Source organism: Puma concolor, chromosome B2, assembly GCF_028749965.1.
Source record: "Puma concolor isolate L17-30 chromosome B2, mPumCon1.1.hap2, whole genome shotgun sequence".
Classification (NCBI taxonomy): Eukaryota; Metazoa; Chordata; class Mammalia; order Carnivora; family Felidae; genus Puma; species Puma concolor.
In genome coordinates, this window is record NC_141671.1 from 24,005,168 (window position 1) to 24,033,074 (window position 27,907).

General features: G+C 41.2%; 1 protein-coding gene across 6 annotated transcripts in view; it reads right to left on the reverse strand.

Annotated features, from left to right (window-relative positions):
- The window catches only part of CDYL (chromodomain Y like), a 251,054-nt gene that overhangs the window by 10,977 nt on the left and 212,170 nt on the right, over nucleotides 1-27,907 (reverse strand). For 5 of the 6 annotated variants that reach the window (XM_086706397.1, XM_086706394.1, XM_025916939.2 and 2 more), the window contains 2 exons: nucleotides 7,455-7,711; nucleotides 6,059-6,231 (listed from right to left, as the gene is read on the reverse strand). In XM_086706397.1, the coding sequence (XP_086562523.1) occupies nucleotides 6,059-6,231; nucleotides 7,455-7,711 (430 nt within the window). The remainder of the gene's footprint in view (nucleotides 1-6,058; nucleotides 6,232-7,454; nucleotides 7,712-27,907) is intronic. The other variant, XM_086706395.1, reaches the window with a different exon arrangement.

Consider the following 27,907-nt stretch of genomic DNA (forward strand, 5'->3'; position numbering starts at 1 on the left):
ACATTGTGTATTTGAGCAACAGAAAAGTCTACTTTTATAGAATTCAATATATCAAGATGTAAACTCTTTGGAAATCAGTACAAGTTGATTGAGATTCGTGGAAGGCTCTCTTCCAGAAGTGACCCAGAGACTTATGTACTGTGTTGTAAAGGCTTCACAATACCCTGGACACTATGTGAGAGTGGCTGTTGCTACAGGACCTATGTGAAGATCATGGGTGACATACAGCCAGAGGCTGCTCTTGGATTTGCAGCTGGCTCTAGGCCAATCCATCTTTCTCTTCAACTTTTGTTCCCTTTAAGACACAGGAGTCCAATTAACACTGTGGGCTTCAGATGACCAATCTAGACGCTCTCCCAAAGAAAAACTGGCATGGGGCATACCAAGACAGTGCAGTGTTAAGAGAAGACTAGGGGGTTGGGGTTAGAACCTATGTGGTCTGAGTCTGGACTTGGTATGTGATTTCAGACAACTCACTGACTACTTGGAAACCACAGATATTTCCTGAGTTTATGTAGAATTAGATGGAATGATGGGATGCCTGGGTGGCTCAGTTGGTTAAGTATCTGACTTCAGCTCAGGTCATGATCTCATGGTTTCTGAGTTCGAGCCCCACATCGGGCTCTGTGCTGACAGCTTGGAGCCTGGAGCCTGCTTCAGATTCTGTGTCTCCCTCTCGCTCTGCCCTTCCCCAGCTTGTGCTCTCTTTCTTTCTCTCAAAAATGAATAAACATTAAAAAAAAAAAAAAGAATTAGATGGAATGACCTAGGAGAGGGATGTATATACAAGAAACTTCCAGGCTGGTTTAAGACAGGAGACCCAAGAAAGAACAGCAAGCACCACAGACACATGCCTGCACACCACTGTGTACCCCAGTGGAGATTACGATTACAGCAGGATCTCAAAGGAGAGCAGGACTAGTGGTTGGGCAGCCTTCACAGAGGACGTGGATTTTGACAGAACTGAGCCAGTGCTATTTCTGGATTTGTTTTAGGATCAGACTGGAAAAGTAGGCTGCTCTTCAATTAAGGGTAGGCTGGTGCCACACCATACTGGTAATGTGCATCTTCTTCCTACCACTAGAAACAAATTTTATGTTCAGAGGTTGCTGCTTGCTATGATTTCACACGGTGAAAAAAAGGACAAACATGTACCAACATACATGGAAGGTCATTCCTTTAGGGCAGTCAGAGTTCTAGATCAGAATTACAGAATTCTAAACCTGACCCTGTCTTCAGTACGAGAACAATCTGGTTGCTCTCTGTAATTCGGTAACTTAAAAGCTGGAGCAAATCTATTCAGGTCATCTCTGAAAATGCTGACTTAGATCTTAGATGGTCTCCTATCTCCCCAGATACTGACATGAGAGGTTATATTTTTTTTTTTGGAGGAGGGCAGGTGAGGGAGTTTTGGGACATGCGTGTGTGAGGAACAGGAGAGACAATGTGCTGCAGAATCTGGCAGCCTGCATGCCCAGCTCCAGGGACTGTTCTCAAAGGCACCCTGTGGCCAGTGCAGACCTCAGCCCAGCCCCCAAGGTCCCCTAAGATTTGTGGGATCTTCACACTGAACGAGAATTGACTCATTCAAATGAATGAGCTGCTGTAAGACTTTCTAAATGAGAGCCTGAGGCACTGTTAGAAAGATCACACTGGGTTTTAATGATACAAAGAGAGCCAGACAACCTTTTAAATAGGTTCTTGGAATAATGTATACAATTTACATGAAGCTACTTCGCTTGTGCCACCTTTTGAAGATTTGGGGTCAATGACATGATGGAAATACATCTTCTGAGCTTAGTTACTGATGATTCTCAAAAGGATCTCCATGATGCAGAGCAGACGTTTTCAAAATATGTCCCCTGGTGCCCTGGAGTCGCCCCGCTTTCATCTGCCTCATGTCAACAGGGGCCTAGTAGGAACTGTTCCCATGCTAACAACATCTGGAAACCATGGATGGGATGGCAGAGTAACATGAAAGAAATGACCAAATACTGCAACAAGAAAGTGACTTTATAGAGAAATGGTCAAATTCTCTATAATTAATAATTAGAGTAATTAATTCCTTGACATAGCAGCATTCTTTCTCACGTTCTGTTTGCATAAAAGAAAAAAAAATGCTTCTAAAGTAGATGTTGCAAAATCAAAGTCTGGAGAAATTGTTTAGAACTGATCTCCCCCTCCCCACTCCCAGTTATTTTTATTTTTGCCTGGAATGATAACTTAATCTAACACCGGTGGCTGCTTCTGGGAGGGGTATGAATTAACTGGCACACTCAACCGAAGATCATCTTTCCCTTTCAGAGGACAGAGCCGACCATTCTGACGTGTGAGCTCTGACATGTCAGAAACTAGCATGATCCACAGAGAAATCTGTTTAGAACAACAACAAACTTCCTAGAAATGCTTTCCTGTTTAGTAGAAACTTCCCAGAGCCACAAAGCCTTGGCTACGTGGGGTTGCACAGTAAGCCACATATCAAACCACAGACAGGAAGGTGGGGGAAGCTTTCGGGCCTGGGGACCAAGCTCTCAGGAGCTGGCATTCAGGGAAGGACTGTCCACTGCTTCTGGGGGGGAGGGGAGCAGAAAGCACGTATGTTTTGGAACTTAAAATGCATGAATGTCCAAAATGTGTGCAGTGCAACATACCAAATTTGAATTTCAGCTTCCTGTGAATTATTTGTGAACTGAGCTATAAATTTAGGCTGTGTTGGGTATAGCAGGGAAGGAAGGAGATTGTATTTGTCATAAAATGAATTTAAAAAGACTTATGATTAAACAAAAGCAAACTTCTATCCATTTCTTTGAAGAGCATTTACTACTTCACAGATATCACCAAAAAAGTCAGATAATCACCCAAGAACAATAGTCTAGAAACTGTTTGGGGAAAATGGAAAATGAAGCATGCAGAAATTATTAAGTTTCAACAGCAAGTTCATGGTCATTTTTCAAGGGAGCCCTCTCTTCACTGTGAATATCTGGATAGGACTAAAGTGGGGAGAGGTCAGGTTCTGGGGGACATTTGCTGGTCTGCTTTATGTCTCCCCACATTTCTGCTCTTCTCACTCCATGGTGGAGGAAGATGCCTGCTTTCTGCGGCCAGGCAGCTCCTGGTGCTTCAGACACTAAGCAGCAGCCAGTGGTTCCCACAAACACAGAAGCCTAATGTTATAAACAGACTCAAAATAATTTTGTTTTTATCACTAATGTGCTGAATATTTTTATTATAATGGATCCGCAAACTGGTTATGACCAGCAACCCCAAGAATGGAATTAGGTGTAGTAGATACCTGACAATCTAATGTTCAAACCTAACCTTTCTACTTCCCACTTCTTATAGGGGAAACTTGCTATAGTGATGTTCTTTGCTCCAAAGTTTTAAGGAATTCGAGACCAGACATACAGAAGTAACAAATATACAGCTTTATGTGTAAAGCCTATCTCATACATATAAAAATTAATTTAAATGCAAATGAGCAAGAGCAAAGGTTAAGTGAATCTGGTATAACTAATTATTTTTGGGTCCTGCCAGAGTACATAAAGGAAAATTCACATTGACAAAAATATATTCATTTAAAGAAGAACCAAGTGGGTTTCCCTAAAGCAGGATTTGGCCTTGGCATAGAAAAGCTTTTTGTTGGGGGAGAGGAAAGTGACAGGAGAGAGGGAGGGTCTGGAGAAGAAATGGGAGTGGGCAACCACTTGAAATAAATACCTGAAGTTACCGAAAGATTCCACAAATGAGATCTCTTGATCCATCTTTCCTCTGCATTTTCTAATCCCAACAGTGCAAACCTCAGCCACTGTCAAGGGCAATTCAACATGGGAGGAGTTGCTGGACTACGGTTGAGTCACTTGAGATTTAGAAGTGGAGTTCAGGGGGTTACTGGGTGGCTCAGGTGATTAAGCATTTGACTTTTGATCTCTGCTCAGGTCATGATCTCATGGTTCAAGAGTTCGAGCCCTGAGTTGGGCTCTGCTGATAGCACGGAGCCTGCTTGGAATTCTCTCTTCCTCTCTCTCTGCCCCTACCCCACTTGTGTTTTCTTTTTCTCTCTCAAAATAAATGAACTTAAAAAAAAAAAAAAAAAAAAAAAAAAAAAAAAAAAAAAAGAAGTGGAGCTCAGGGAGCATCTACAGGGAGAAACAAGCCAGAACGCAGAAGGCACTGACCGACAAGTCTGATTTTCTTATTAGAGCAGAGCTCCCCAAATCATAGTATTATGTGTAAAGTCAGTGTGCACTTACAGAAAATCTACAAAGTCACTGCCCGAGGCATAGTAGTTTGTATTTAAAAAATGAAAATTAAACCTAAGTAATTCATCCTGAAAGGCTGGGATGGGTTAGTCATCAGGAAATCTACAAGCTGTCTTAGAAGTACTGACAGTCTGTCACGGAATTACGTGTATTGATCAAGCAGTTTAATTTGAAACTGAGTAACACGATGGTCCTATCTAGGATACAACAAGTTTGAAATTACTTAGATCAGAGACAATACTTAATTAAAACAGATGGTAAAATTTCAAACTATTTTTGGAAAAACAATTACCATATGATACCTAAAAACTAGTAATGTTCAAAAAGATGAAGGAACCTCTTGTATGCATACATACATCTATCTGTACACAGTGAGAAAACAGATCAATTTTGAAAACTATTAAAAATGTTATAAAAGGCCAAGTTAATGCCCTGACACCCTAACGTACGGGGTTCCAGGGCTCCTCTGATGGGCCAATTAGGACAGCACCTGTCAGAGCCACCTTGGGAAGTCTGCCAGCTTCCCTGGTCCACCCCACACCCACCAAGATAGAATAAAGCACTCCCACCAATACTGACGTGCACTTCCAGGATGGTCTGGGGAACCTGGGGGACCAGGAAGCCCTGTGCTCCCAAGGTCCTGGCGTAGGGTGTCAGCCATGCGGAGCCCAATAATCACCCAAAGAAGCTCAACTTCAACTCAACCAAGTACCTGGAGATTTGGAGAGGATCCAACCAAGTTTTCTTTGCACGTCTGTGTGTCTAAGTTTCCATCTCCCTGTACATTATCAAGGCAAAAGCATATGGAAAGCGTTCTTAGGGGTTATTCAGGGATAGGTCATTTTAGTGAGGTGGGTAGGGCAGTCCAATGGTCTTCCTGGTTGGTGACTGGGTTTCATAAATAAAATTAATTTCTAAATAATTAGATACATTTGATTATATTTCCAGTGATTAGCATGAGAAGTGAGGGATATGGAAACAGAATATGTACCTGTATATGCTTAACAGAACTAGGTGGTCCTAAGGAAGCTTTTTTGTAATGTTAGGAGATAGTAGGGGAAAATCTCCAAATGGAAGAGATGGAAATATCTAAAAGCAAGTTGCAAAATAACGCACAGTATAATTCCATTTATTTAACAGAACTAAAAATAAATTCGTATTATCTATAATATGTATGTGATGCATATTTGACAGCGTTTAGAAAAAGGCTGGGAAGACATAAATGAAGGTGGGCTTCTGGGGGAGGGGAGCATGTGAGAGAAAAGGAACTCTTACTTTTCACTCTGTAAGATCTAGTTTTATGGGCAGCTGGAACTCAGGATGAACTTGAACAAGAATGAGTACTACTTGTACTAAAACAAACTTTTCAGGTGATGTTATGGAACCAGCTTGTCATAAAGCCTAGCCAATTTATTTCAGAGTAAGCAAATGGTAAATTACTATGTGAAAGAGAATGTATCTTTATTTAAGGGCTGAAGACAGAACGTGCTCATAGTACAATAATGGAAACTCTGGCTATATGCTATTGTACACGCTAATCATTAGAACATTCCCTGAGCACTCACTGGGTTTGAGCCAGCCTTGAAATCAGTTATTTGCTCAAGGCAACCAGTAATTTATGCCAGGCCCGCAGAAAAGACAGATGATTTAATTAATTTTGATACCAGTGTCTCTCAGTGAAGGGAGACATGCATTTTACTCACAAGGCTTGTTGGAGCCTGTACTACCTACTACCAGGGATTGGTACACAAGGAGGGAGACACTCAAACCAACCATTAGAAAACACCACTTATGCATACCTGATAGCTTCCGCCATTTTAGTGCTTTCTCTTTTTCTGTCATCTGTTAAACGCCGTATAAAATAAATAAAGTCGAGACCGCAGCAGAAGACGCTGCCCACCGCGCTGAGCAGCACAAGCTTGCTATCGTCGGCAGCAGCTGTGCTCAGGGCACTCTGGACTTCTTTCATTACCTGGAAGTCACCAGAAGTTAAAGTGGCAAAGAGTATTTCTGATACAGAATCCCAGAAGCATTTTACTACTGGATAATCTGGACCCAGAGAAAGTACTGATATTGTTCCCTGTATCTACCACAATTTAAACTAATTCACAAACGTATTTCCTATAACCTGAGATTTGGAATGCTGGGGACAGAGTAAGTTACATGTCTAATTATGAACAGAATATAATTAGAAAGACATGTAAATCTAAGTTATCTTAATATTCTGGTCATTGTGACTCTCAGCAGATGAGGCAAGTTACAGAGGATATCCACTTGGCATTTCTACAGTTTGGACAGCAGGTGGCACATTCAACCAGTTGAAAGAAACTAGGGTTCCGTGCCCTTTTTTTTTTTTTTTTTAAACACCAGCCTACCACACTTGGGACAGAAACCCAGTAGTTTGGTGTGCAAATATATTAAACACAAGTTGTTTTCGAAGGGCACAAAACCATTGAAAATGACCTCTATGAAGCACGCGCAAATAACCAATGAAGGACTCTGTGGTCTAAAACTGTACCGGGGACCAACCCTGAACTGGTTTGTCCTGTGACCCTGGCCAGACTTAAACAAGCTTTGTGGAGTTTGGTTTTCTTGTCTGGAGAAAGCCTGACCTAGCTTTTCACAAGTGGAAAACAAACAAATATGAGGGCATAAATTTCCAAAACTTCGTGTTTTAGATATTTCTGAGTTCGTTTTTGAACCTCTGCAAGCAAGCAGCAGTCTCCCTGGATTTTGAAAGCCAACTTTACCAGCTACTACCCACAAGGGACAGGGGCCCAAGTCACTGCAGTGGGAACGAAGTTCCACCACAATGCTGAAGATGCACAGGAAAGATGGAACTGGGGGCCCGGGGCCGTTTTAATCTTGTCCGAACAAAGAGTCCTTCGAGAGTCTGACGACAAGCTAAAGACGAGCATGCGCACACAGGAGTTTCATATTCGAGTCTTGGGGGAGGCCTGCGCCCCCTGGAGAACGAGGCGGGCATGCACATGCGCACTTGCCCGGCTATACCAGAGGCACAGTGTTGTCCGGGGCAAGACTGCCACACCTTCCTTCTCTTGCCTACCTTCTGGCAGGGCCGCACTACGGCCCAGAAAGAGAGGGCACAAAGAGCACCGATTCCGTCCAGCCTGGCCGGGAAACAAGGGCGTGGAGAAACATGAAGCACAAAGCAGCCCAAGGGACGTCTCTCACCTCTGGGTTTAGTGAGTTATTCTCTGATGATTTTGTTGACAACAAGATGTGGGTGAAGCCATCCTGCTTCCTGACGACAATATCTCTGTATCTGTAGGCACTTTCTGTTTGCCTCACACTGAAACGCAACCGCTTGTCAAAAGGCTGGTCTCTTCTGTCGTCAATAAATTTCCTTTTCCCGGCTGTCACTCCTGTAACAGATGTCTGTATGTTGGTTGTTCCATTGGCTGTTAGCGCGTCCATAAATGGAGATGTACCTGCCGAGAGTTTGAAATCACAGTGGTCTGTGATGTCCAGCTATGACTCCCTCCCCAGTGTCGTGTCTGAATTGGGTAAAAATGCTCATTATGAACCCATGATTTAATGTATCAAAGCAAGGCTGTTAAAAAGTCTACTTTGAAAGGCATTTGTTTTCCTTCCAAGTCTGACAAGGAAATCACCCTCTTGCTTATCTAGCCTAAAAAATACAGATGGAAAGGTACTTGCTGAAAACAGGCTACAGAATTTGAGACTACTGGAGAATGGGATTAAAAGAGAAGGGGGTCTCATGAAGAGTACCTATTCCAGGCTTGAGAAGTTGGGATGAAAAAAGAAAGTATCTTACTATTCCAGCCAAAGCTACCTGCCATTCCGTTGAAGTTTCTTTTTTCTGAATGCAAGATGACTTGTACCGAAACGAACCGTGAGGCGACCACCTGTTTCAGCTGGTCTACCGAGCGCTGCTGCAGTGGCCACCAATGCAGACCGGCGCCCCCTTGTGGGGCACTTGAGACTCTCAGGTCTTTCTTTGATGCCCTGGGAGGTATCTGCCCAGTTCTACATTTTCAAACAGCCTTCCAAATAGAACTTCAAGACAGTTCTCTTTCCTGCCACATAAAATGTTCTGCTAATTTTTCCTCCTGTGTCAGCTTCTCAGCATCAACTTGGTTGCTGTCTTAAAGATATGGTCTCCTGAACCTAGTATTTCTTATAACAAAGGCAAGAGTTCCATTTAATGCTTTCCTACAATTATGAAGTTATGTCAGGGTAAGAATTCAAGTATTAAAGGTAAATAATTATTCATATGAATTTTCTGAATATTATCTCACCTGGTAAGGAATATATAGAGCCTTTGGGGACGGTGTGGAGAAAGGGAAAGAAATGTAGGAAAACTGTATCAAGCTTTACTAATAAAATTAGCACTGGCAGAAGTTCTCTGAGGAGAAGAACATGAATTATAGGTCAGAAATACTTCTTCCACAATGAAAGAAAATAAGCCAGGACTACCAGAAAAGACTCGGGAATGGACATTTAGAGAAATCAAATAATCTCCCTTGGTAAAACAACAGGACTTTCATTGGCTGAAATGCTTTTGAGGTGTTTAAAAAAAATTCAATTTTTTGAAATTTCGGAAGAGGTTATAATACACGCACATGGTTCAAGAATCTACAACTGTAAAAAGATATACCATAAACGGTCTCCCACCACTCATGCTCTCCATTTGCCCAGGACCGCCCCCCCCCCCCCCCCCCGGTTAGCTACCATGTTTGGTTTCCCAGTCTCCTTCCACTGTGTCTTGATATATACACAGGCAAATAAGAATATAAATATTTCTACCCTCCCATTAAAAGACACAAATGACAGTTTAGTAGACACAGTATTTTGTCACATCTTGTTTATTCATTCGACAGTATCTTAGAACTTGTCTTATCAGGTCATGTTTTGTTCTTTTCTAAGGCTGCACAACAGTCTACTGAATGGATGTTCTATAATCTACTTTTACCAATCCACACTGCAATAAACACAAATATTTAATGGTTGTTTGGTATTACAAACAATGCTGCAATGCAAACCCTGGCCTCTCTCATTCCAATGCTGGCCAGTATCTCCAACTGAAAGATCACTGGATTAGCTGTTGTTACCAGCAGCACTGGGTGTTGCTGAATCCTTCTGAGGAAGCTAGCAAGGATCCTTTCTCTTTGTTTTAATTTTCAATCTCTCTTCTATCAGAACCCTCCCCATCTGTGTTTAAACACCTTCTTCAATCTCTTGTGCTCTCAGATACCCCTCTAATCTGCTCTTCTCAGCACTGCCCTCTCTCCTCACGCCCATCATGGTCTCACCAGGTCTACACTTGCTGCCTCCTTGTCCCCTCCATCCTCTCTACACTCCACTGCAGCTAGAGGCCACATGACCAGATAACTTCTGAGTAACAGGGAACTGGATCACAGATGACTCTGAACCATTAAGCCTGGGTGTGTAGGAGATGGGGCACCCACAGGGTAGTCTGACATAGCTGGGGGATGAGGACAGGGGAGAAACTTGGCTTTATCCATGGTTACTATTAGGGTACAGATGCTCCAGAGTCCAGGAATGGGGGCAGGAAAAGTCGGGGTGGAGATGAGTACTTGGGAACTGGTGCCCAGAGAGGATGGTTGGATCTAGAAGTAGGAGCTCCAAAGGGAGGAGTGAGGAGCGAACTTGCTGGGGAGACACATGTAGGGCCAAGAGGCAGCAGGGAAGCAGGGAGGCTGTAAGAGGCTTCCTTCAAAGGAAGGAGAGGCTGCCATGGCCATGAGGACATGTCAACAGTGGCATGTGCCTCACAGAGGTGGAGGAGAACAGAGAAGAGGCAACGGAGGGGAGATAAGAAGCCATTAATAAACTCAGGCAAGTTGTGTCACTAGAGCATGAAGGGTAAAAAAAAAAAAAAGACTGTAGGATACAATGAGAGACAGATCAAAGTTGTTAAATAGAAAACATGCATTTGTTAAAATGCTGTTTTCAGGAACACAGAGATACAGCTGCAGGTGAGAGGGGCCTGATGTGGATGTGATGGCTGACAATGCTCTCCCTGCCTAAACAGAGAGCACATGAGAAGCAATACTTTGCACAGAGGCAAGCTGGAGGCCACCTGACTCAGGGTGAAGGGTGATCTGACAAAATCAAAATGAGTGGAGGCTCCAGCCTGCCCAGGAGGACAGCGTTCTTGCAGAATACACATGCCAGTGTGCTAGTAACAACAGGTGAGAGCTGTCTGGATCTTTGAGAATTACTAACCTGAGCTGAATTAATTGGTGCTGTATCAGAACACAACAAGAAAGACCCAGCAACACAGGGGAAGGCCTGTTGAAGGCTGGCTAGCTGCCTTCCACCAGGACAAAGCCTGCTGACTTTGGATCAGCCCCCTCCACCCCTGAACTGCTCTCTCAGTCTCTTTTCTTTCCCTATTTAAAAGACACGCATTCCTTACCTCTATAGGCAGATTTCCTGGTGGCTTCTTTCCACAGAAGCAGGATTTCTAGGCTATGGGGTCTATGTAGCCTTTATATGTGAGCTTCACAAAAGCCCATTTTCCTTTCTTTGAAGCAATAGGTCTTATGGAGCTATCCGTGGTTCTGCAAATGTGGAAATGGATTCATGTTGGCTCATGCTGACCAGGATTGTTGAACTTGGCCTTCATCTCCCTGTTAAAACTGCATTGGCTCACTCGTGCCATTACAGTCCATGCTGATTTCAGACTCTGTGATCCTGCTAGGGCCTCAAGTACCACGCCCACCCCAGTAAGACTCCTGGGACCCCTTCTTATCTACCTACAGGGCCATGTGACATCTAACAGTGCTGTATTTGGGTAGAGAAGTGTTCACAGTGGGACTGCATCTCAGAATCACAGGCTGCCAGCACTGAGCTAGGTCCTGACCCCTACCTCACCCCCATCTGTCATTTATAACCCTTAGCCCCTCACTCATGACAAGCTAGCCATGGCATTCTTTCACTGGCCAGGACCTTTGTACTTGTTCTTCCCTCTGCCTAGAATGTTCTTGCCCTAGAGCTTCAAATGGCTGGTTCCTTCTGCTCATCTGAACGGCAGCTCAAAATGTCATCTCTTCAGACAAGCCTTTGTGGAGAAGCCCCTCCCCCTAATGGGGGCCCTCCCATCGCAATTCACTTCGCCCCGGCTTCTTTTTCCCATAGCCCTCCTCACCAAAGGTATTTCTTCCTCATTTGATTTTTTATTTATTGTATATATTGCCACTGTACTCCACTAAGCTCTGTGAGAGCAGGGTCCCTATGTGTCTCATTCACTAATGTAATCCCAGGGCTTGGAACACTTCATATTTACTGAATAAATGAAGGTAAGGGACCTTTAAGTCCCACCAGTCCAGTGCCCTTCACTCAGGGACGAGAAAGTAAGTGGCCTGTCCAGCGTCACACAGTTAGCTGATCACCTGGTGCCAATCTCGGGACAGCAGGTGCTATCCTTTAGACCAAAATCAACTGCTAATGACCAGTCTAAAAAAGGTAAACACCGAGATTCAGGAAAAAATATCCTCCACACATAAACTGTGTGAAAATTCTCTGTGACTCCCTGGACCCACAGCTCTGACGAAAAAGTAGAGCAAACGTTCTGAGTGGACAGTTCCTTAAGGATTTGGATTCAGAGACTACTAAACGCCTTCCTAGGATTTATTGGCATAAAAGTCAGCCAGGAAAAAACCCACTTTAGTGCCTCTCCTAATAAATGGTTTTCTTTTAACATGCTCGAGAGTAAAAAGGATACCCTCAAACATGTATTTCTTAACCTGTTAGAATTCACTGCTTCAAAAAGCATATCTCTCTAAAAACGAAATGTGCCTTCTGCTTCTAAACTTAAGAGAGAAACAGTAGCTGCATTTCGTTACTTGCCAGTGAGGAGTAGAAAACTGAACAAAATCTACCAAACAACTATTTCAGAAGCTGGACAACAGACAGTGCAGGACCACGTTCCCAGTGTGAAAGCTGGGAACCAGGCTTTCTGCCTGGAGGCTATTTCCACACGGTAGGTACAGGGACACTGCGTGCAGCTCAGCAAAAGTGCTAAAATCAGGAGGAGCCCAGAAGGCTTTAATTTGTGGGGCAGGGTACTTTAAAGGAGGGAGCTACACAGAAAGTTCCAGAACTGCTTATGGATCCTCTTGAGTCCTTGCTGAACCACCAATCTCAGTATGCATGAAGTGAAACTCCACAAGGTTGGCAGACCAACAACTTTTGAGGAAAAAATTACCTATGAACACGTAACTGCCAGAGCACACACAGGGCTCCACAGAGTGGAGAGGGACACTGGGTCGAGACCCTGGAACAGGCACATATTAGTAGTGGAAGTACTCTAGCTCTAGAACTGCACTAACAACACTTAAAAATAAGCCTTCAAAGGATCAGATTTGCAAGTAAAAACTGGCTGTCAGAACAAACCTAACACTTAAAAAAGTGGACAAGAAAATCCAGCACCCCAAAATGTAGAAGTCCCAATGTGTAACAGCTAAAAAAATTACTAGATATGCTAAGAAATAGAAAAATCGGACCTATGACCAAGACTAAATCAGTTAATAGAAAGAGATCTAAAAATAAAAGATGATGAAATAAGAGAAAAGGACATTTCCAAAACTTATAAACAACCTCAGTGTGCTCAAGAATTTAAAAGACAGGAGTGCCTGGGTGGTTCACTCGGTTAAGCATCCAACTTCAGCTCAGGTCATGATCTCACAGTTATGAGTTCAAGTCCTGCATCGGGCTCTGTGCTGACAACAGCTTGGAGCCTGGAGCCTGCTTCGGATTCTGTGTCACCCCTCTCTCTACCCCTCCCCCCACTCACACACACTCTCTCTCTCTCAAAAATAAACATTAAAATTTTTTTTTAAAAATTTAAAAGATAACACAAACATATGAATTTCATTAGGTATGTTTAACAGATTAGACACTGCGCAAGATAAGATCAGAGGGGAAAAAAAAGAAACATCAGAGAACTTGAAGACCAACAGATTCTATCCAAAATGAAACACAGAGAGAAAAGAAAAAACAGAGTAGAGCCTGGGTGTGGGCTATCAGACCATCTAGCATATGCATAATTTGAGTCCAAGAAAGGGTGTGTGCATGTGTGTAAAAACATTTGCAGAAATAATGGCTCAAAGTTTTCCATATTCGATGAAAACCAGAAGCTTACAGACCCAAGAAGCTTAACAAATACCAATCAAGATAAACAGAAAACCACAGTAAGGCACATAATAATCAATCTGCAAATGCTAGTGATAAAAGAAAATCTTCAAAGCAGACAGAAAGAAAAAAGCAGGAAAGGGATGGCATCTTTAAAGTGCATGAAATAAGAAATAAAAAGCTTACAGCACACATACACCATATCTGTCTTTCAGAAACAGGAGAAATAAAAACTTTTCTAGACAAAAGCTGAGAAAATCTGTAGCCAGCCGACCCACACTATAAGAAATGCTAAAGGAAGTTCTTCAGGGAAAATGCTAGCAGAAAGAAGCTTGGATATATATGCAAAAGAACTGATAAACATGTGGGTAAAAGTGAACCTACACAGACTATATATCAAGTTTAATTAACTAAAAGGAGGTAGTAATTGGCTAATCCCACCCCCCCCAACTCTCCCCTGAGTTCACATCAACCTAACCAGAATGAATAAAAACCACTTTGTATACACTACACAAATACATTAGAGTATCTTCAAGAAATTGACATCTTTCTGGAAAAATATGAATTCTCAAGACTGAGCTCAGATACAACAGAAACAAAGAGAAAAAATAACCAAGGAAAGATACAAGTAAAGTTATATGGGGCTAGGCAAGGTAGGAGCAGCTGAGTACAAAAGAAAACAGTTTCAAAGTTCTGAGGAAAGAAGGAAATCTACCAAGTTCATTTTGCAAAGAGGAGAATTTAACTCTGATGTCAGAACTTGACATGATGACACAAAACCACACACCAATTTTACTTATTTCTTGTGACACCACGGTCCCATTTTATTAACTTTAATACTGCAAAGCTATCTTTCTCAATTTCAATTCTAATAGACTTCCAATTGCAACCCCAGTGACTAAGATTTGGCTGGAAGACAAGCTAAGAAATTTTGGAAGAGAGTAATGAGTCATACGTACCTTGCTAGTTGTATATTCATAACTATTAAGGGCATGGTTCTACTCTAGGGGAAAATGACCAACTAGAATTAACCAAAGACTAGCTCCTAGGATGACAATCTGTGTATTACAAATAAACAGAAGTTGGTAAAGATCATTCAATAAGTGGTAATCAAAAACCGAGTAGTTAATTTTCTTGGAACAGTCATTTTATGTCTTTACTCAAAATGAAACACAGATACATACACACACACAAGATGAGCACAGAAAAATGCTTTCAATGGAATGAAAACACCAAAACATGAAAAACTGATCTCCCAAATAAAAAATGAAATAACCTTTTCTACCTATAAATTAGGAATCTTTTAAAATATGGCAATTAAATCAGGGTTGGTGAAGAGCACACATACATATACGGATACCTTTCTAGAGAGCAATTCTGTAAGATGTGTCCATCAACCTTTGTCCTTGTAATTCAATTTTTAGAATTACACTCTAACAGAAAAGAAATTATATGGCATATTTTCACATATAAAAGGTATTCTAATAATTTTATTTTTAAAATGGAGAAACTGGAAAGAGCCATAATTGTAAGAGTAAGGAAATGGTTAAATGACCAATGGGACACATGCACCTGACACACAGAAAGCAGCCACTATCAGGATGTTTATGAAGACTGTTAACATACAGGTCAGTAAGTGTTTCACAGCAGCTACTGTTTACATTATATGTTACATATGCCAAGCTTTTAACCTAACTCTAATTAAAACCACACGGACATCTGAAAGTTGGGTTGTATCTGCAGATCTGTTCTCAAGCTTGTGTTCTATTACTTTGTTACAACCAAAATTACACAGCACAGAAATGAAAATTAAATGTATCAAAAGGTATTATAGTGTAATCAACAATGCTTACATGTGAGTTTACTAAAAATGTAAATACATAAAAAAGTCAATAATGGCTCTTTCTTAGTGATAGAGATATGAGTAATTTTTATATTCTTGGTATTTTGTAAATTTTTATTTTTATTTTTTTTATATATGAATTTATTTATTTATTTATTTATTTATTTATTTATTTATTTCTTAATATATGAAATTTGGTATTTTGTAAATTTTTACAATTTACTGATATCAGGGTAAAAACCACTTGAAAACAGACTACAGCAACCAAAATCCAGACAAAAACTTCTGGGATATTATTTTTAAATAGGTAAAGATTTATTGGTATTTCCCTAAGTGTATTTTAGTTTATGGTTGTTTAATCAAAAGTTGGCAAATTCAAGGAAGTATGGGTCTCAGGTGCAAGAGAGTTCAAAACCTGCTGACTGTTACTTTGGTCTAAAGTTAGAGAACAAATACTACAGTATCTACAGAATTATTACTTTTTTTAAAATTTTTTTTCAACGTTTTTTATTTATTTTTGGGACAGAGAGAGACAAAGCATGAACGGGGGAGGGGCAGAGAGAGAGGGAGACACAGAATCGGAAACAGGCTCCAGGCTCCGAGCCATCAGCCCAGAGCCCGACGCGGGGCTCGAACTCCCGGACCGCGAGATCGTGACCTGGCTGAAGTCGGACGCTTAACCGACTGCGCCACCCAGGTGCCCCCAGAATTATTACTTTTTAAAAAATGTTTTTTGAATTCTTTTTTTATTTTTGAGAAAGAGAATGTGTGTGGGGAAGAGGCAGAGAGAAAGGGAGACACAAAATCCAAAGCAGGCTCCAGGCTCTGAGCTGTCAGCACAGAGCCTGATGTGGGGCTTGAAGTCACAAACCACGAGATCATGACCTGAGCTGAAGCAGATGCTTAACCACTGGGCCACCCAGGTGCCTCAGAATTATTACTTTTTAAAGTTTATTTATTTTGGAGGGTGAGGGAGGGAGGGAGACAGAGAGAGAGGGAGAGGGAGAAAGAGGGAGGGAGGGAGAATGAGAGGGAAAGGGGCAAGGGCAGAGAGAGAGGGGGAGAGAGAATCCCAAACAGACTCTGTGCTGTTCAGCATGGAGCCTGATTCGGGGCTCAATCCATGAACCATGAGAACATGACCTGAGCCGAAATAAAGGGTCAAGTGACTGAGCCATCTAGGTGCCCCAGTGTCTATAGAATCATTAACACTCCTTTACAGAGTTTAACATTTCAAAACATTGTCTCCCATACCTACTGAACCTAATCCTATTTAACCATACAGAAGCCTACCACTTTATTCAGATTATATAATCTGCAAACTGCATTAACAGAAAACTTTTCAAATGAACGTGGAAGGGAGGCTTTAAACATTGTATCCTTTTCCTCCCATAACATGTTAAATGAATCAATTCTTTGTAAATAATTATAAAAGTGTCTGCCCCAACTCCTTCAAATACAGGTCCCTGTCCGTAGGGATCTCTGGATTTAAGGCTATGTATGCTTATTCTTAGCTGTCTTCATAAAAGACAGTAAAATATGGTCAGTGCTGCTATAATGTTTTGCTTCAACAGGATGGGTAGATTAGGAACAGTTTCGAGCACACTGCAGATTTCGTGTAACGTTCATGCCTGATTTTTTCTGGAGAAGGCTGGTGCATGCACAATCGCACGCTGGGGACTCTGGGTGGGCAGGAATACACAAAACCCGTGCCTCCAATAGCCACTGCTGCCTTCCGTGTGATTTCAGATCCCCCTTTCATTGCTTTACAGTAACCGATGCGCTGACCCTTCCCACAGCCACTTCCAGCATAAAACTACGCACCTTTTTCATGATACAGTGCCACATCTATTGCAGTATTTATGGCTTTCTTAACCATTTAATATGTCAAATTGTAGTACCACTTTTATTAGGGTCCTATCTTATTGTTAAATATGCCAATGTCAAAGTTTCCTTCTCCATTTCCCACATAAGCCTGGTGCTGTTTAGTGCATGATTTTGCATAGTGTGGTAATTTTTAGGGATGCATATGTTGCATTATAGCAGAACTGGCTGCAAGTTTTCTTTCCATTGCTCAGTATCAAAGTCATTCTTCTTGCCTGAGATCAAGAAAGAATTTATTCACAGCCACGTTTTAGACCTGGCCCTAAAAATAAAATCACCTAACTAACGATTAGCTTCAAGAGGCCATACATAAACCAACAAGCAACTGCTCACTGGGGAATTAGGATGAAAATGCTTATAATCAATCGCCACATTCAGACAGAGCTCTGGTATTCATCAGCCCAACCCCTCCAGGAGGAACTTGCCAGGCAGGGGCTCCACCCAAATGCCACTGAAAAGTGCCTGGACACTGCCATCCCCACCCCAACAGAGTGGGCTTCCACGGCAAAGGCCCCCATGGCTTCTCAAGGTGAAGGAACACTCTCCAACTGGAGAGGGCCAGGTGTTGCACGTTTGTGTTCTGAAGTGCTGAAGTGGGCTCTGCTTTCTCTGCCGGATCCCTTCCTTTGTCTTCCATGGCAGGCTGCTCCCAAATCTCTCTACCCACAAATCTGTCTTTAGAGCTTCATACTCACTTTCAAGCTAGTTACACCCCACTGTTTCAAAGAGCAACCCACCACAAAATCCTCCTTAGGGGACCCGTGTTTAAGGGCAATGGTACCTCAACTCCCAATTCCAGCCAACCTCCATGTACCAAAAGAGCTCCTCCCCTCCCCTGCGGATCACAGCCGCATCTTTCTTGCTCCACATCAGTCAGGGGGAATCTTGTCCTGCCTGGCACCCTGCAGAAGGGTGCAAATGATCTTTAGAATCTGTCAACACTTGTTGCCCCGTGACTCCCAGCCCACCTAGATTCTTCCAGTCAGGTCCCTGAGGATCAGCACATAGGTCAGGTCCCCCACTGCTGGTAAGATGTGCCCAGGCACCACCTGCTGCTCCGGCTTTGGGATTCAGAGGTCATGTGCAAGCTCATTTTTACTCACCACTGAGACCCCTGAATGCTGTGCTTGGGGGTGCTTTATTTTTGTACACTGTATTAGGACAGACCCAGTAAATAGCCACTTAAGACACTGAGCCTCTTCGTCATGCACATTCGATGTAATCAAACTGAAATATTAGAACTGCTTTCTTTAAGAATAATTTCTGCTGCACAAGCACATCTTCCCTGTCCTGCCCATCCCCAGTGCTCAGCTATGTTGTGGATACATTGGATATCCCCCTGCCCCAGTGCCCGACCACAAATTCTAGTCATTAGGTTCTGCCGGCCCAGCCTTTGGAGCCCAAAGGCGATACAAGTAGCACAGCAAATGGGAGGGAAGGCCAGACTATCCCTGGTGACCAGCACCACACTTTCCATAAATGTGCTGGAAACCATAGCAATGTGCTGCAAAGATTAGCCACTTGCTGAAGCCAGGCAAACCTGCCAGTTATTCCCAAATCCTAAAGCCTGAGGCAGGCTCTTTCCCATTCCAGCTGCTGCAGCAAATGTTGCCCACGTGGGGTCTAGATTAGAAGGCCCCTTTCTTCTAACCATTTCACTACGGCTACCCTGCACCTCATAAGCTCTGGGGTTCTTTGTGTAGGGGTGGCCAGCTGGGTGGGTGCTGTGTTACCCTTCCCTGTCTACACAACAGTGCTTTTCAAGCTCTGGGATACAAAATCAATTTTGTGGATACCAATCAGTATTCATTTATTTAGACAAGACAGGAGAAACTGGAGACCACTGCACCCTGGGCCGCCAGGTAAAACGTGTCTCTTACTGTGGGCTGCACTGGGGGAGTTTGAGAGCGCTGCTCAGATTACCCAGCACCTGTGCATGTAGCATCCTGTGAGAGGGCCTGAGCAGTGCTTCCAGCCATGGCCTTGACATGGGGTCTCCCTGATCACCCCAACCTGGAGGTGGTATCTCTTGTGGAGCTCTCCGGCACTTGTCACATTGGGCTGTAAGGAGCTGACTGCCCTGAGGAGGAGGATGCCTCTGTGCCTAGGCCCCAGCATGGCCCTTGGGTATGTGACTCATGGGTAGCATCTGATAAATGAATAAACCTGGTCTGCAGGTCTTCTGCTTTCTCAACAGCGTCATTAAGGTGTCCCCTCCCTGGCCCACTGCCACTGTGTGTGGCAGGACACTGACTACGGCTAGAGATCCACAGGGTCACAGGCCTCTGGGGGTCATGTCTTCCATCACTTGGCAATGGGAAGGGACAGATGCACCACCACCCTGCACACTCACATCTAGTTTATTAATGCCTCCTCCTCCTGGCCTCTGCATTGTTCTCTCGATTCGCCTGATTTTCACAATGATTATTCTAGATCTTGACTACTCCATCCACCTCACTGCCCCTCTGGCTCCTAGTTTTGCTACCGCACACTGGCCATGGCCAACTCTATGGTCACGATAGCTTTCCTCAACCCTCTTCATTCAACTATTTTCCTGATAAAACAAGAACAAAAAAACCCCAAAAAACCAAAAAACCAAAACCCAACTTAAATAAAAAACTTATCAGGTGAATAATTAAGGTTTTCCATAAGTTGGGTTTCTTTTGCATCTCCGACATTCTCTCCTAAGAATGAATCAGGCACTCTCCTCCCATTCTAGGCATGACCAGTTGCATCCAAGCTATTTAATATGAGCTGGAGCCATGCTCGCCGGCTGAGCGGGCTCCAAAACTGTGTACCGAGTAGCTACTGGCACAGTATTATCACTGAGAAAACCATACTCCAAACTACTCATTCTTTAAAGAGCAAAAGTATACTTAAGAATGGAGGCTGTATAAAAGCCATTTTAGTCCATGAAGCATTCAAATTATTTCCCTGAAACCACTAAATAACTCATGAATGCTAGAAATGTACTCAAGGCAGATGAATGAAAAACTGTGAAATGAACTAGTTAAAAAACAGAATTAGGACTAGTTTTAACTAGTTTGAACTAGTTAAAAACACAAAATTAGGAAGCATTTTGAAAGTCAACAGAAAAAGGACCATAAGTGGTGGTTTCTTCAATTAAAATCACCCTGTGTAATAATTAACTTTCGGAAAGAACCAACCTAAAAATACTAGGTATGAAAAAGGAATGAGGAGACTTAAAAAGAAAAATACTATTTTGAGATAAAAAGTAGCAACTGATGAAACTATGTAACTTTAAATAAACTCCACTCAATGATAATTTCCTAAAACCTATGTCAGATCAGCCTGATTAAACCAAAGAATTATGAACCAGGAGATACAGGACAATATAGTATTAGATGTGGGAATTACTATATTTTGCCATCAGTAGCAGGGGTTCTCAATCTGTGCAGGAGCATCATGGGGCAGGTCTTTAAAAATGCTCCTTGGGCCCACATTCCCAACTTTCTGGTGGGGGCATCCAGGAGTGGAGCACTGGCACCTTTCCCATGAAATGCTGATGCACGCTGAGGGTGGAAAACCATAGATGTAGGGTAAATGGGCTTGATGTCCTCCACTGATGTAGCATTCTTGTGGCCTGAAACAGAATATTCAGGGTAACCTAAAGGGAAAAGCCTAAGTCAGAAGATGGAGACTAGATTAGCAGTAACATTTCCTCCAACTTGGAGGAAGGGTCACTAAAGTCCAAACAACAGAAACAAATAAGGAAATGGAAAAAAAGGAAAAGAATATATGATACTTAGAAGAAGCAAAGCACACTGGAAGGAATATAGGGAGATGCTAAAACAGGTAAGGAAGGGCATTAGGAATGTAGAGACACTTGAACTATTCTACAATATTCAGCATGACTGGTTTTTCTCCAATAATGAAAGGAGACAGTAAAAACTCAGATCTGGAAACCAACAGGGACTTTTCAGTGCTGGTCAGTATTGACAAGATCACACTACTTTCCCCTTTAAAGACTGCATTTTAGGAGACACGTTCACAATTTCACTGTTAAAGAGCCTCAAACAGTCTAATGGTTCTCGTATTACTTGTATTCATAATTTTTCAGTTAACATCATTTAGGAAAAGTGAACACATCCACATTCTGATTGATCACTTTCCCTCAGAATGGATTTTCCATTCATTGACAACAGTTTTCTAACTTTCTTCTTTGTCTTCACCAAAAGCAAGAGGGGAAACCCTGTGATCAATCATACTAGTCTATCAGAGGAGGTGAGCAGAGGTCAGAGAAATAAATGGAGGCAGAGGGACCACAACTAACACCCACGGGCTCATCCATACTTGTGGAGTGCAGTACGGGGCATCTCACTAAATCCGCCCTTTACTAGACGAAAACACAAGATCCAGAGAGCTTAACTGTCTTGCCTGAGGTCACGGAGCGGTGAGGAAGTGCAAAGCTCAGTTCACGCTCAGGCCCGCTCCATGCACCATGCAGAAAGACATACACATGGAAAGCTAAAGGGCGAAAGGTAAATGATGGAAATGAGTGATTAGTGACAATGACTGCCTTAATGTCTTCAAGAAGACGAGAAACATTTCCAGTAATGTTGTTTAACACTTTACAGAGTTAGATTTTAACTGGCTCAAGTACTTTGGCATATAGTTAAGTGCTCAATAAATAGGTGTTGAAGCTAACTGGTAAAAAAAAAAAAAAAGAAAAAAGAAAAAAAGAATATGGCATATCAGGGTACCATGCCATCAGCAAAGAAATGGAGATGGTCGGATATAAATTTAAAGGACTCTGATGAAGGTTTGCCATCGAAACCAAGATGGAAAAGAACAGGCTGAAATCAGCCTTTAAAGGGTTTTACCAAATTAAAAATAAAGAGTTAAAGAGGAAATGGATTTAATGCTGGAGGCAATGGAGAAGGATTACAGGGAGTCAACAGCTCAGCCACCTACTGGAACACTTAAACATTCAGCCTAGGGAAAGAGGAATGTAAAAGATCTTCTAGGGGCCAGAAAACGTATTCTAAGCCATTTTAAAAAAAAAAAAAAATCAAGGGCTGTTACAACTCCCAACGTCTAATCAACTGCTTATTCAGCTGTAAGGGCTCCGAACTAGAGTCCTCAGGTTACTTGTGGCATCCACCTGAGGAAGGGCAGGAGGAACTGCTTCCTCACAAACGGGGAGAAAATCACTGCTGGGTCAGCACACTGTGAGTCTGGTTATGTGGGCGGAGAGATGAGCCAGAACTGTCACCACTAGTAAATTCTTCGTCCTACAGAGAGAACGCTTAGGAAGGATACCCCATGTGTGTGGGTCACGGCTTCCTCACTGTGTCTACAACACACCCATCTCGAAGTGTATACTTCTGTCCACCTCAAAGCTGGAACTTCCCTTATCTACTAACTTTGCCTAAAGCAGGACTGAAGGCCATCACTTTTCAGAGGAACGGTTCTGGGATGGATGTATCATGCTAGTGCGATGATCGAAAGAAAACAACAACAACAACAACAACAATGTACATGATCTAAGAAGTGACCTAGAATCTGGTGAAGATCCCGTTAACTTCTCCTGCTTTCACCCCGAGTGCCACCTGGAGCTGTCAGAGCTGTCGGGGCATCGGCAGTGCCATGAAAGACTGTCGACTGCTCACAGGGCTCACCTGTGGGACTGGGAAGCAGTTCGGCCTCTGTGGGCACCTGTGGCTTTTATGCTTCAGAAAATTACAGTCCAGTGGCATCAGGTCAGCCTGGTCCCAGGTCTCCATGCCACACTGACTCTCTGGGGCTCGTGCAGACAGATACAACAGAGTCCCACGTGGAGCCCCCAATCCAGCAGACCAGAGGCCCGCCTTCAATTCCCCTCCACTCCTACCACCTGTCTGTCATAAGAAGAGAGGAGGAACTCCCAATAAAAACAAACCTCTGAACTATACATTACTACCTAGCCAGGCACGGGGAAGGGACATTCTAATACCTCAGAAATAGCCTGATCTTCACTTTGCTTTTATCTCTCACTATATGTCTTTTGCAAAAATCTTAAATAAAATATTAGCAAATGGAATTTAGAATGTAATTTTTTATTGTGGATGTAGTCAAAATTTATCATTTTAACCATTTTTAAGGCCATTAAGGCCTTAAAGGACACAGTTTGTGCAACCTTTACTACTATCTCCAGAACTCTTTCCATCTTCCCAAACCGAAACTCTGAACTCATTAAACAAAAACTGTCCATTCCCCAACAACCATCATTCTACTTTTTGTGTCAATGAATTTGACTATTCTAGATACCTCAAAAGTGGAATGCTATGAATCTGTCCTTTGTGCCTGGCTTATTTCACTGAGCATAATGTCTTCAAGGTTCATTCACACTGTAGCATGTGTTAGAACATCATTTCTAAGACTGAATGACACTCTACTGTATATATAAACCACATTTTAAAAAAGATTTTAATTTTTTTAAGTAATCTCTACACCCAACATGGGGCTCAAACTCATAGCCCTGAGATCAAGAGTCGTATGCTCCACTGACTGAGCCAGCCAGGTGCCCCAAAGCCGTATTTTGCTTATCCTATCATCCATCAAAAGGCATTTTTGAGTTGTTTCCAACCTTTTGGCTACTGTGAATAATGCTACTACGAACAATGTACAAATATCTGAGACCCTACTTTTGATTTTTGGACAGTCCACCTAGAGGTGGAATTGGTAATTCTATGCAGTATACAGAAATATCTGTATCTGTTGATACAGAAAATGGATTATTTGATAATTTCATGTTTGCTTTTCTGAAATTACATTTAATATTTTCCTAAATTAGCTAGAAGGTGTTTAATTAGTAATTAAAATCAAACTCTTGGAGAGGATCTAAATCATGGACTGATGAGGATTACTTCCACTTCAGTACTAATTTTTTTTTTTTCTGCGATCAGAAACCACAGAAGACAATGTTGAAGACGGATTAATATAATCAATGATAAATTGCGCAAGGATCCATAGCCAATTCTGAGGCTTAGTTTAGAGACAAAACCCTCAAAAAACACATCATTTGTTTCTCTTTTTATGGCCAGGAATTGTTTTCTGCTAGCCAATATTGCAGTTTTAATTCGGGTCACATACTTCCTTGGGGTAGGATCCAGGCCTCATCAAGCTTGTACCTGTGATTCTGAGCACTAGCCTTGCTATTATGGTCACTCAGAATTTGCTGAATGACATTTTGACAGTAGAAAAATAAAAAGAATTTAGGGATTTTTGTTTTTTAGAACAGAAACACTCCAATAAGCAATGTCACTGTAAGCTATGCAAGCATCTACAATCAGTTCAGAGTACAACTAGAGACAATTGAGCGTCCTTGTCCATGTTTTAAAGTTTTGTGGTATAAAGGTCAGTATTCTACAGCATTATTATATGTAGAAGAACTCTCTGTCAGTTTTAATCTTCATTTTGAGTTGTGCTGAGCTCCTCAGAGAGCATTAATCTCTAAGGGGATTTGGATTCCTAAATCTAGAAAAGCAATGAAGTCCTTAATAGACCAAAGAAAATTTAAGCATCCATCTTTACCCAGCTCTTAACAGTATGGCAATAACATAGTCACAAAGCTATTAGCAACCAACGTTTTAGAATCAAAGTTAAGAATACTGAGGAAACTGAAATCCTTAAAATTGAAGTGTATTATTTGAAGAGGTTAATGGAAAACTTTATTCAAGCATGATCAATCTTTAATTAAAAATGCAAATTCAAGCTCTTAGGTTTAGTTTTACTATGACAAACCAAAACAAAAAAACGAAAAATTACTAGCAATATAAATCCTATTATTCTAACTAAGCATATCAGGGTAAGTTCTAAAATAAATATAGTAAGACAGGTGATACTTCAAATTTAGTATATTTTATTTCCTCATTAACAGCTTTGAAAATAAGACAAATACTGGAAAGAAAATAGCTACTTGAAATTTGTCCACTATAATGTCACCTTAAAGTACCAAAAAAGGAACAGAAAATAATGAGACCCACCTTCCTCTTCAGTAGCAAGAATAAAAAAGGACTGATAAGAAAAACAAACAAAATAGAAGAAGAATAACTATCTACAAGGTTTAATTCTCCAGCAATGGAATCTTATAATTTACCACATCTACAAGAATTTTATTTTCTGCAAAAATGATTCTGCCTTATCTGACATAGGACTGAATTCTTTTAATACTTTTCTTCATACTGTGACTTTTAGGACCAACTAGTTTCTGCAACTAATGCTTTAGTAAGATAATGAATTAATTACAATCTAATTTCTCTATTTCACTTTAACGGTACATGGCCATTAATTTCAAGTCCTAGATATTAAAGGAAGATACAATCTTGGTTAGATACATGTAGAGTAGAACAAAACTTCTACTCCAAATAAAATAACTGTCCTGCCCCTACTCCACCTTCCTACAATAGCCCAGCAAGAACTGAGTAAAAAATCAACTGGTGTCTTCCTCTAAAAGCAAAAGCATGGAAAGAGTAGTTCTCTATGAATCAGGCATACATAGATAGCTGAAAGGTTATGGAAGAGCACACTGAGAAAAACCTTCCAGCAACCACAGCAAGGCAAAACCCAAACCCAGCTGAACTCTTACTAGAATGACTCAACCCCCCACATTACCTGCCTGAGAAAAGCCATACTCATTTCTAGGCATACATATTATTTATCTCAGTTTCTCCTGTTTTTACAAGACGTCCAGCATTCAATAAAAAATTATAAAATACACAAAGACCAAGAAGAAAATACAACTCATAGTTAAGGAACAAAGCAATCAACAGAAACAGACTCAGAAATAACCCAGATTATGGTACTATTATATAGGGACATTAAAATAAGATACATGTAAAAGAATCCATTGGAAAAGGTAGACAACTTGCATGAACAAATGGGGCATTCCAGCAAAGACACAGAAATTATAAGAAAGAGTCAAATGTTAAAGCTAGAAATAACAACAAAGCCTGGAGAAGGGAAGAATCTGATTTCCAGAGTTGCCATATTATTTTAAAAGTCCTGCTTTTGCATAAATCACAAGACATGCAAAGATATGAGAAGGCATGATCTATTCCATAGGGAAAAGAGCAATCAACACTTTTTTGATGTTTCTCAATATTGAGCAAGTCCAGATACTGGACTTAACAAAGACTTTAATCAGCTATTTCAAATATGTTCAAGAACTAAAGGAAATAGTGTCAAAGGATTAAAAGGGGAAGTATGAGGAAAATACCTCACCAAATAGTATCAACAAAGACAGCCTATTTTGAAAAACAGAAATCCTTGAGTCGAAAAGTACAATTACTAAAATGAAGAAAAAAAAAATCATCAGAGCAGCAGATTTGGACTGACAGAAGAAATAATCACCAAACCTGAAGATAGGTCAGCTGAAATTATCTAGTCTGAGGGGAAAAAAAAAAAAAACAATGAAGAAAAAGAACAGAACCTCAGAGGCCTCTGGGACATCATTAAGTATACCAACACACACATTATGGGAGTCTCAAAAGGAAAGGACAGAGGTGGAAAAAAATATTTGAAGAAATAATGTCCAAAACCTTCCAAAATTTCATAGAAAATATTAACCTGTATACCCAAGAGGCTCAAAGAATTCCAAATAAAATAAATTTAAAGAGATCCTCACCTAGACAAATCATAATCAAAATGTTGAAAGGTAAAGAGAGAATCTTGAAAGTAGGAAGAGAGAACCAACATGTTGTTCAAAGACTCTTGATAAGATAGGGGCACCTAGGTAGCTCAGTTGGTTAAATGTCTGACTCTTGGTTTTGGCTCGGGTCATGATCCCAGGGTTGTGTGACTGATCCCTGCTTAAGATTCCTATTCTTCCCCCCCCCCCCCCTCCTCCTTTGCCCCTCTTTCCCACTCATGCTCTCTTTTTCTAAAATAAAATCTAAAAAATGTAAAAATCAAAGACTTCTGATGAGATCAATACCTTATTTTTCAGTGGAAATTATGGAGGTCAGAAGGTAGTGGGTTGAAATATTTAAAGTACTGAAAGAAAAAGACTGTCAACCAAGAATTCTATAGGTAACATAACTAATGCTTGATAATGAAGGAGAAACTAAGGCATTTCCAGATAAACAAAAACAGATTGAGTGGCTAGCTGACCTATTTTACGATAAATATTAAAGAGAGTCTTTCAGGATAAAAACACCAGAGAATAACCGAAATCCACACAAAGAAATAAAAGACACTGGCAATGGTAACTAGAAAGGTAATTATAAAAGACAAGGTAAATGTATTTTAGTTCACAATTCTCTTATCTGATTTAAAAGACAAGTAAATAAAGCAATAATTATATGTCTGTACTGATGGGCATATAGAATAAAATGATGGATTTTGTATGACAATAACAGCACAAAGGAGAGAACAGAGAATAATGTTAAGAGTAAAGTTTTTATATACTACTGAATTTAACATTTTCATAGATTAAACTATAAATTGTAATCTTCCGGGCAACAACTAAGAAAAAAGCTAAAAAAGTATAGTAAAAAACAATAAAGGTATTGAAATAGTACATGAGACAATACCTATTTAATAGGAAAACTGGAAGGCAGTAATGGAGTAACAAGGAGAAAAAAAGGTGTGTGATATCAGTAATTACAAACACTCAATTTAAAAGGCAGAGATCGGCAGAAGGAATAAAAAGACCTGGTTCAACTCTCTGCTGTCTATAAGAAACCCTATATAAAAAGACACAAACAAGTTAAAGTCTGGGAAAGATATATGGTGCACAAATAATAACCAAGAAAGACCTGGAATACCTATACCA